Source organism: Crinia signifera, chromosome 19 (assembly GCF_055691185.1).
Source record: "Crinia signifera chromosome 19, ASM5569118v1, whole genome shotgun sequence".
NCBI classification, from domain to species: Eukaryota; Metazoa; Chordata; class Amphibia; order Anura; family Myobatrachidae; genus Crinia; species Crinia signifera.
Genome location: NC_139226.1, coordinates 96,448,065 through 96,459,211, shown reverse-complemented (window position 1 = coordinate 96,459,211; position 11,147 = coordinate 96,448,065). Strand labels below are relative to the sequence as shown.

Below are 11,147 nucleotides of genomic sequence, written 5' to 3'. Positions count from 1 at the left end.
TGAAATTCCACCTACACTTTGTTTTAATTCCTGTGAAACACCTAAAGGGTTAACAAACTTCCAAAATGCTGTTTTGAATACTGTGAGGGGTGCAGTTTTTGAAATGGCATCATTTATGGGGGTGTCTCACATACAAGTACCTCAAAGTCACATCAGAACTGAACTGGTCCCTAAAAAAATCAGTGTTTGAAATTTTCTTGAAAATTTGAGAATTTGCTATTCATATTGTAAGCCTCCTAGTGTCCCAAAAAAATTAAAAGGAAGTTGAAATAATGATGTCAACATAAAGTAGACATATGGTCTATGTTAGTTATTCACTATTTTGAGTGGTAAGATTATTTGTCTCACAAGCAGAAAATTTAACATTTTGCAAATCGCTAAATTTTCCATTTTTTCACGATATTTTGGTATTTTTCACAAAAAAACACAGACTGTATCGACCCAAATTTACCACTAATTTGAAGTACAAGGTGTCACGAAAAAACAATCTCAAAACCACTGGGATAAGTAAAAGCAAAAAAAAGTTATCCCCACTTAAGTGAGACATGTCAGATTTGAAAAAAATGGCTCTGTCAGGAACGCAAAAACTAGCTCTGTCAGGAAGGGGTTAAGGTGTCATTAATATTATGGGAGCAGTGTAATGCAGTGTGATTCTGCCAGGCTGGCACACCAGGGAAAAGCTGGTGTCATTGTTACTCTACTAGAGGGTCAGATACATGGCCTGTAGTGGCTGGCCCAGCCTCTTTGTGGGCTGGACTTGTTGACCCGTAAGCATGGTTCCCTACCAGTGCATTCCACCATTAAGCCGTGCATACCCTTGTCTGGCACTGTGTGGACTGCTATGTGGCAATGTGCAGACAGTTAGCAGACCAGCAGAGGATTGATCACAACACCCTTTAGGAGGTGATAACTAACTACCACACCAGTAACTCTGCAATACACTTTCTGCAGGGGGAGAATTTAGATTAGGGGACAACAGCACGGACAGTGTAATGGTTAGCATTACTGCTTCACAGCACTGAATTCATGGGTGTGATTCCCACCATGGCCCCAACTGTGTGGAGTTTGTATATTCTCCCCATGCATGGGTGGGTTTCCTCCGGGCACTCCGGTTTTCTTACCACAATCCAAAAATATACTGGTAGATTAATTGGCTCCCAAAATAAATTAACCCTAGAATGTCTGTGTGTGCGTGTACATGTAGTAGGGAATATAGAGTGAGTGTAAGCTCCACTGGGGCAGGGACTGATGCGAATGTTCAAATATTATCTGTAAAGCGCTGCGGAATATGTGTGCGCTATATATAAATGTCACTTATAAATTCCATTCTAATGTCAGCTGCAGCAGGAGGATATTTCGATTTCTGAGCAGTAAACAGGGTGAACTGTCCAGACAGGAGTTCTGGTTGCTGGACCCAAGCTGTTCTGCTGGGTGTGGATCAGTTGGTCATCAGCAAGTTGTTGCTGGTCATTAGGTCGACATGAGTCTAGGTCGACAGGGTTATTAGGTCAACATAAGTTAGGTCGGCAGTCAAAAAGTCGACATGGGTTTTTTCCAGTGGTTTTTGACGCGAATGTCGACACAATTGACATGGACACAGGTTAAAGTGCACCGTGTCCGCTCGCCATGCTTTGGGCTCGGTGCCTCACTACGCTCTGCACACTATTTTAGTCTCTCACCTTGCCCTAGTGGATGGTAGGGCATCAAATACCACCTGTCGGCTCAAAAAACAGTGGAAAAACCCAATGCTGACCTAACCCATGTCAACCTAACCCATATCGACCTAGACTCATGTCGACCTAATAATTGTTTACCAACTTGCTGGTGACCCAATGACCATAACCCGTTCTGCTAGTAGGTAAGTGGGAAGTGTGGAAATATCTTATTAATATACTTTACTGACTAATTGAAGGATTTTTCTTTTTTTTTTATAGCAATTAGGATTTACCTTTGCAGCATGTCAACACTGTTCCTGCGTAAAATGGTTGGTGAGCTGGCCGTAGAGGTACCGCTTTCCAGATCCTCCTCCTCTTCTGGAAGATTCTGTGTTTGCAGCTGGCTTTCCCCATGCTCCTGACGCAACTTCTGCAAGAGGTTCTATAAGAAAAGGTTTAAAAAATATTTATAAAACAAAATCGGTGCACATTTAAGGAACTATAACAGAATAATTCTTACTAAGATCACATGTTCTAATGAACACTTCCATAAATCTGCCACTAGAGGGCAGTATGACAATACTGTTTGGAATGAACATGCTTACCTGTGCATTGAAAACTGCTTCCACCCACCCTCTGCACAAGGACTGGCCGCTGGCCTGAAATGTGTAGGCACCCACTGCACTTCTGAACTCATTCAGGTATATTACCAGGAAGGAGCCTGCAAAATGCACAGAGAAGAACAATATATTATATCTGTAGGCAATAAACAAGTTATGTATACAATCTGCTTAGCCACAATTACTGAAAAACTAGGAAAATGTGTCTAAGATTATAACTAAAATAAATTGTGAGCATTGAGATATATATGTGTATGAGAGAGAGAGAGAGAGGTTTGTTTGATGCTGCAATACTCATGCATTAGTTTGAGAAGAGCCTCACTTCACTAATCAGTGCTGCTGGGGACCGTGCTAACTCCATTATATAACTCTGTCTGTGGCTTCCTGCGGCTTCCATTCCCCTTCTCACATCATGCCACTGCCTCTGTCACATGTAACCCTGTTCTCACAGATGCACCACTCATTTCCTGATATACGCTGTGCTGCTGGGATCCCTCTAACTCCATTATATGACTACCAGTCTGTGGCTTCCTGCTGCTTCCATCCACCTCCTGACATCATGCCACTGCCCCTGTCACATGCAGCCCTGTCCTCACCCCCCACCCCCATCTCCTGATATACTCTGTGCTTCTGGGTACCCTGCTCCTCCCACTATATAACTCTCAGTCTGTGGCTTCCTGCTGCCTCCATTCTCATCCTGATATCATGTCACTGCCCCTGTCACATGCAGCCCTGTCTTCACACATCACTGATCTCCTGATATACTCTGTGCTGCTGGGTACCCTGGCCCTCCCACTATATAATTCTGTCACTGCCCCTGTCACATGCAGTCCTGCCCTTACTGACACATCACTCATCTCCTCAAACCCTTTGTTACATAGAACATTCAGTTCATCTAGTGTGTGCCTTATTTAACTATATTGTTACTCAGAAGGTGCATAGACACGGGCATTTATCGCTGGCAATATTGCTGAGCGACCATATAGCCAGCGATTGGAGTGTGCACCGGCGAAATTAGCCCCCTTATGATCACTGATTCCCTCTGTGGCTTCTCCGGCAGAGGTTCCCTTTCATCAGCGACCATCTCTGGTCGCTGATGAAAAGGAGACACTGAGCAATACTGTATATCGCCCCGTGTGTACCCAGCTTTAAACCTACTAGTTCATGAATGTTTAAATTGTTCTTCTGCCTTATGGGCCCTACACACGTAGCAATGTCAGGCCATTTTCTTAGCGATGTTACTACATCGCTTAATGGACTCTCCAGAGAACACTGGCTACTGGAGGGCGGCAGTGAGCTGGAAAGCTCTACCACCGCAGCAGCAGAGGAGCAGGACAGGGAGCCGGAGGAAGGAGCAGGTGTTCGGTCAGTGAACACTCCCTCCCCAGCAGCCGGGCAGACACACCGAGCACACACACACACACCCCGGCTGCCGGTGGCCACATCGCGGACACCCCCCCCCCAATAAACATATCAAAACTCAGGGCGGAGACACAGAGAAGCAGGGGATAGAGTTTAAGTACAATAGGGGGCTCAGGACCTTGTGAAATGCACCATAAATCATCAACTTACTAATGCACTAATCAACTAATGCACCATCAACTTACAATAATGACTGCACATTAGCAGGGGAGCCTTGACTATTTCTATGCTGTATTACAAACTACATATGGATAAGGGTAGATGCTCAATTAGTTCAGTAATACCACTCAGGTGCATACAAGGGAGGGGTTAATACTGAGTAAGTAAAACAAGACCTTTTTCCCCCGGCACACTGAATGGTATTAGTAACCAATCTTGAACACTACATGATAATAGAATTCAGAGATATTGGGCGCAGGTATACTGTATGTAACCAATATCTCTGAATTCTATTATCATGTAGTGTTCAAGATTGGTTACTAATACCATTCAGTGAGCTGGCTTGTATTACAAACTAGCCAACTTTATTCAATGTTTATATTACACATAGAACCTCCGATCAAAATAAAGACAGTATTTGTCTTTCGAATCAATGGCCCTTACTTTGACTGGCACGCTCCCCTGAGTGTGCGCGCAGGGGAGCGATGTTGAGCGACTGCGCATAAACTTTTCAGTGCATTTGCAGCCGCTTGGTGCGAGCGGGTGTGGCAAACTGCTTGTTCGTTCCTAGCAGTGGGGCAGTGGTGACGGGCTGCAGCCATGGAAACGCCCAGCGTTTCATGGGTGTTTCCATGTAAATGGGCCAGAGATGCGGGTGAGGGCAGCTGACTTCAGCGAAGTCAGCTGCCCACCCGCTTCCCATACAGGGCGCTTGCAGATGTAAGACACCAGAGAGGTGTCTTATATCTGTGAGCACTTGCAAAATCATTCGATGGTTGCGTGTGCATGTCAAGCATAATCCCCCAATTTCCACTCTACAAAATGCACACACAGATTCGGGCCAAATGCAGTATAATTTCAAATAAATTATCAATTGTTGAAAATTAATACCATAGATATTGGCTATGGGTACTTGTGTATTATCTGGGCGCCCGATGTTGAAATTGTATGCCAGTACCTAAAGCATGCAATGCGAAGCGATTTGACGCGATTTCCCTTGCGAAGTCAAGATCGCGTCGCATTGTATGCTATTGTATGGTATACAATGCAATGTGATTTGGGCTAAATGCCCCCCATTTCTATATGCACAGGCACCCAGATGCCTGTAAAATATGTGAAATGGCCCCCCAGATGCCAATTTTAATTGTATACCGACCCTGATGGCTAAATGCCCCCCATTGTTAATGCCACCCCACTATCAACGCCAACCCGAAGCGCGGCGGTACGCGTCCTCCGACCTTTTCATACCCCCACTATCCACGTCGGCGTGGAGTTGATTTTATATAGTGTGGCGAGCACAGCGAGCCACCGAGCCCGAAGCGTGGCAAGCCCTGCGAGGGGACGCGTATTACTTCACATGTAATTCGCGTGCGCTCGCCACGCTTCGGGCTCGGTAGCTCGCTGCGCTCGCCACACTATATAAAATCAACTCCACGCCGACGTGGATAGTGGGGGTATGAAAAGGTCGGAGGACGCATACCGCCACCGCTCGCCACGTTTCGGGTTGGCTTTGATAGTGGGGTGGCGTTAACAATGGGGGGGTATTTAGCCATCAGGGTGGGTATACAATTAAAACTGGGGTCTGGGGGGCCATTTCACATATGAAACAGGCATCTGGGTGCCTTTACATATAAAAATCGCATCAAATCGCATCGCATGCAATATGATTGTATGCGATGCGATACAACGCGATTTTTAGGTGCGATTAAGAAAATCGGGCGCCCAGATAATACACAAGTACAGTGGGCCTTATTTTGGTTCATTCTTTCTGACAAAATCCTTCTTAGATGGACAAAACCATGTGCACTGCAGGTGGGGCAGATGTAACATGTGCAGAGAGAATTAGATTTGGGTGAGTAATTTTGTTTCTGTGCAGGGAAAATACTGACTGCTTTATTTTTACACTGCAAAATAGATCTCACTTTGAAGTAAAACCCCACCCAAATCTAATTCTCTCTGCACAAGTAACACCTGCCCCACCTGCAGTGCACATGGTTTTGCCCATCTAAGAAGGATTTTGTCAGAAAGAATGAACCAAAATAAGGCCCCTTATTATGATATATTCAAGCCAAATACGTGGGGAACATTCACCCCTGTCCAAAAAAATTCTGTACAGACATGTTTAATTTTAATGTTGCTCATTCACCAACAATATCGTTCAAAAACGATATTGCAGCATCTGTGGATACTTTGTTGTTTTTGCATAGTGGGCTGTAATTGTGCCACCGGTTTACAACCAAGGCCACCACGTACCAGTGTCTTTGAGTTCTCTGCAGACAATTTTATCCACCAGTAATGGTTGTCTGATAATTTTGGTTCTTTCTGCTTTCTTCACCGGCTTAGTGATGAGGAAAAGGTCAGTGAACAGGAAACAGTAAACGTCCATCTGTAATTAGATACAATGACAATGGTCTGTATGTAACTCCTGACGCAGAATATTCCTACCCACCTTATTCATTAACTATGGAGGGTTGTTCTAAGGGCACCAGGGGCTGTATGTGGCCCACTGGTCATGGCCACTTCTAGCTGCTGGGAAACATGCCAAAGCAATCTCGAGATCTGCTGGGCCACAATAGAATAAAATCACGTACATCCCAACCTTCACATTAATGATGGCAACCTGATAAATATCCATGCCCTCTGGCCTTCAGATTACATTTTTACTGTGTCGTACAGATCTGTACTGTATAGTCTTGACTATTTTTCTATTCGATTTACACTACATGGGAGCGCGCATTTGGAATGAATCGGCCATTCGATGCCCATTCGATTTTCTATTCGATTAGATTTTGCTTCTAGAAGCGAAATCAAATAGAAAAATAGTGCCTATCTCACCGTGTGTGCCTTCTATTATGGTGTGTGAGATTCATTTGCTATTCAACTTCCTGCGCGCATTGGCATCAAATTGGAATAGAAAGCTTAAAAACATGTTCTATCTCCATATGATGTCTAAGCGATCCCGATTCTATTTTGACTAGTCAAAATCGAATGTCAAATTGTACCATGTGTTTCCTCTTAGAAATAATTTGAAACAATGCTTGTCTTCGGAAAGTGTCACTTATCTGTACTGTAATATCAAGAGGCATCATAAAACTACACAAGAAGCACTGCTGAGGCTGAAGGATCTCTAGGGCTGACTGTTGTATCACAGCCTTAAGCTGGCCATACATCAGGATGACCTGCACATACGATCTGCTTACGATTGCAATGAAAGCCAACAGATCAAACCTGCAGCTCATATGATCTGAGGGCTGACCTTTCCACCCGTGGGACTGTGCATGGTAACTAGATTACGCACATGATCCGTTGCACAACCAGTCAAAATTGTGCAGATCATTCAGTGGTGTTTTTTTTTTTTTTTTTGGGAGCGCTCCCCACTGGGCAAGTTTTTTATGGGGAGCGCTCCCTTAAAAAAACCCCACCACTGCCTCCCCAGGTCTGGGCAGCACCGCTGAACTGTCAATCAGCGGCTGCCCGGACCTGCGTGATGCTGGCTGACATCAGTGAGCAGCGCTGCCCGGCTCCAAAACAGTGGCAATCCCAAGAATTTTCCGGGCTTGCCAGACTGGGCACTGAGGCACAGCCCGGAAAATTCTCGGGATTGCCACTGAAGGGGTCAATATGAACTTATCTGAAACTTCTAACCCTAGATTTAATATTACACCATCCAAACAGATCCAATGTCCTTCCTTTGTCTGCTTACTGTAGGTCCTGATTGTGCCAGCAAAGAAGATAAATACCTTTATTTCATCATAAACTCATTACACTGTGTCTTATCTACCCCTATGCCAAGCAGGTAAGGTTTATGGCACAGGTCTTCAACCTGTGGCCCTCCAGATGTTGTGGAACTACATTTCCCAGCATGCCCTGACAGTTTTGGCATGCTCTCATATGAAAAAATGTGGCAATGCATGTTGGAACATGTAGTTTCACAACATCTGGAGGGCCACAGGTTGAAGACCCATGGTTTATGGGGATGCAGTCAGTTTACTGACAACTATTGGCAAACAGTCAAAATACTGACATGTTCAAAATGCCGTCATTCATTATGCCAACATGGTCAAACTGCCGACATTTAATGTCGACATGTCAAAAAGTTGAGATGAGTTTTTCGCCATTTGTTCTTTGAGACCGACTTGACTTACTTCACGATCCAAGTGGGCATAGAGTTAAATTACAACGCGAGGCACCGTGCCAGAGGAATGGCGAGCATAGCGGTGCACTGACGCGATGTTCATGTCAACATACATAAAAACATATTTGGGACATGTCTGTATAATGAATGTCGGCATTTTAAACATGTCGGTATTTTCACTGTCTGGCAATGCTTGACGGTATTTTGACCGTAAGGAAATCATACTGAACTCGATTCATAGGACAGACACAGTGTCTACGTCTACTGTACACAAAGTACAAAAAGTCAACATGCAGTAAGTCGACACATGAGCAGGTGGACCCCCAATTAGTGTAGCGCGGACCCTCGCATGGCGAGCGACTTTGGGCCTCATCCCCAATCACAGTCAACATTAAGGTTAAAGTGTGAAAAAGTAAAAAAAAACCTGTAGAAAATTTGGAAAAACGCTTGTCATCCTTTTCATGTGTCGACCATTGTTATGTCGCTCTTTTACTTAGGTCAGCACCAAAAGGTTGACATGGACAAGGTCGACATTAACTTATTATCTGGATCCCATAGCAAGCATTCTATGGATTCTACTGGGAGTAAGGGGTACATTTTCTAAACCTTCTAAAAAATTGAAAGGTATCGATGTTGCCCATAGCAATGAATCACATCCTGTCTGTCATTTTCTAGGATGCAATAGAGAAATGCTAGTAATCACCTTGCTGTCTTTCCCTTCCTTCATTTTCAGGCTTCCTTCCAGCAGAAGCTGCCGCGTGTCATCTGGGGACGTCCCGATCATCGGCACGGTCAAGTCCAACCTGCAGAATTCCTTCAGTATCTATTAGAAACCAATTACAATAAATCCAACCCTGTATGCTTATGAAATAAATAACTGTATGGGTACAAATAGGATTAAAGAAATTGCAACGGCGCATTTATTTTTATTATACAGATTAAAAATCATTATTTATACACATTACAATCAATATCTGGTTGCTCTGGGTTACAGCACAGTTTTTTATTTTTATTTTATCTGACTTTAGGTCTTCTATTACCTTATCCACTTCGTCGGTGCTGCTCTCCACAGCTTCGTAAGAGTCAATCCGGCTGATTATGGCCGCCAGTCGCTGCTGCTCCTGCCTTTGGCGCATGCGTGAGTTGACATGATTGATAAAACGTTCCACCGAGTTTATCTATGGGGGGAGGTAGTGTAACCATTAAATCCTACATTTTTTAAACACAAGGTTTGATAAATGATGCAAGAACTAGTTTATATGTGTGAGTGCTCTTTAAGTCAGGCATGGCCAAACCATGGCCCTCCAGCTGTTGTGAAACTACACATCCCAGCATGCATTGCCATAGTTTTAGCATTCCCTAATAGCAAAACTGTGGCAAGGCATGATGGGATGTTTCACAACAGCTGGAGGGCCATAGTTTGGCCATGCCTGTCCTAAGCAAAAAAAGCATTGGTTATGTTTCAGGTAATTATTGTATCACATACATAGTGCTCGATGTAAGTGTTAAAATACATAGTGATAAGCAGCATAGAACAACAGCGCATCCTGTACACAAATTGGGGGACTCCGCACTCTGCTCTCCACATTGTAATGCACTGGTAACCATATAAGAAGAGTGTGAAACGGGTATGGTTAACAAAACGCGTAGATGTGAAATGCAGATTTGAGCATGTTGCCAGCACAAACCAATTTGGTCAATTTTATAAGTCATGATAAATTAAACATGTTCTTGCTTCCATAATCTGCAGTTCACTAGATTGCTAAAAGGAAGTTTCTGATTGGCTCTGAAAGGAAGTTTTTGATTGGCTGCAGAGCGTTTTACTGCTGTACATGTCCTATCTTGTTAAAAAGTAATATATTTGAATTGAACCCTACTTGTGTGTAATATATCAACTCAGGATTATACATGATTCTACACAATGACAAATGTGCAATGTTTATGCGACAATATAATTATCTACATAAATTTGTGGCTATTTGCTAACAATGTGAAAAATATATAATAACCCATAGCCCAGGGGTTCCCAATCTTTTTCTAATCATGGCACCCTAGAGAATCAGAATTTTTCCAAGGCACCCCTAGGCCCAAAAAAATATATAAATAATGAAGTAGATTGTGTTTATATGTGCTTCTTAGGTTCAGCTATGTGGTAAAGGGCAGGATTTGCTTCTGTTTGTACACATTTTATGATTGGCAGCCACCAGCACTGGTTTTGTCTAGAAATAATTAATCATAAATAATTTGAATTGGTCCTGGACGACCAACCCAAGGCACCCCTGCAAGTGTCCCGAGGCACCCCAGGGAGCCACGGCACACAGTTTGGGAACCACTGCCATAGCCATTAATTAAGATTTTTTTTTAGTCTAATGTAAATTAAGCAATGCAAGCAAAAGCTTGGATGCAAGGGTTGGGGGGGGGGTCTTCAAAGGACTCATGGGTAGATTTATTAAGCTTGGTGAAGTGATAAAGTGTCTAGTCTTTATCTCCGGCCAATCAGCTCCTACCTGTCATTTTTCAAACCAAGCCTGTAACTTCACAGTTAGGAGCTGATTGGCCAGTGATAAAGTACCAGCCACATTATCACTTCACCAAGCTCAATAAATCTGCCCCATGGTGCCTTATTCAGAGATGGACTCAATTCACATATCATACAATCAGTTACTATCAATGGATGCTCCACAGCATCCAAAATTCAAATAGGCGAGCTGCACCAACTGCCACACATCCACGCCCAAGCTCACTGGAAGTTGGTGCAGCTCCCCTATTTGATTTTTAGACTGCAGCCCCCACCTCTGGATCCACCACTATGGACGGCATCACTTACCATAACAATGATTGACTCTCTGATTTGAGGGTCGTCTGTCTTCTTCAGGATAGACTTGAGCAGCAGAGGATACTTAGTGAGGCGCTGATGTGGCTTCACTAACATGTCACTCAGCTTTAGACGATTGCATTGCTTGTGTTTCTCAGCCCACTGGAGACACAAAGATGAACCAGGTAACGTAATACAATAATTGTTAAAGTCAATATCCTTATAAGCACAAAAGAAAACTCAACTTTAATTGAGAGATCTATCCTACAGGTGCTAAGCAAAACGTATCTCACAAAATTCTAAAATATTCAAAAATAATAGTTGAAAATGATTAAAACAAA

At 43.5% G+C, this 11,147-nt stretch overlaps 1 protein-coding gene and 1 long non-coding RNA gene across 4 annotated transcripts in view; one reads left to right on the top strand and one right to left on the bottom strand.

Moving 5' to 3' along the window:
* Nucleotides 1-9,270, top strand: part of LOC146042762 (uncharacterized) — a 21,376-nt gene extending 12,106 nt beyond the window's left edge. The window contains exons 2-4 of the long non-coding RNA XR_014464007.1: nt 1,935-2,109; nt 8,489-8,582; nt 8,725-9,270. This is a non-coding gene — a long non-coding RNA (uncharacterized LOC146042762). The remainder of the gene's footprint in view (nt 1-1,934; nt 2,110-8,488; nt 8,583-8,724) is intronic.
* PLEKHG5 (pleckstrin homology and RhoGEF domain containing G5) overlaps nt 1-11,147 on the bottom strand; it is a 254,737-nt gene that overhangs the window by 10,258 nt on the left and 233,332 nt on the right. For all 3 annotated transcript variants that reach the window (XM_083162965.1, XM_083162966.1, XM_083162967.1), the window contains 6 exons: nt 10,819-10,968; nt 9,032-9,169; nt 8,695-8,814; nt 6,110-6,242; nt 2,261-2,376; nt 1,949-2,097 (listed from right to left, as the gene is read on the bottom strand). In XM_083162965.1, coding sequence (XP_083019091.1) covers nt 1,949-2,097; nt 2,261-2,376; nt 6,110-6,242; nt 8,695-8,814; nt 9,032-9,169; nt 10,819-10,968 — 806 coding nt within the window. The remainder of the gene's footprint in view (nt 1-1,948; nt 2,098-2,260; nt 2,377-6,109; nt 6,243-8,694; nt 8,815-9,031; nt 9,170-10,818; nt 10,969-11,147) is intronic.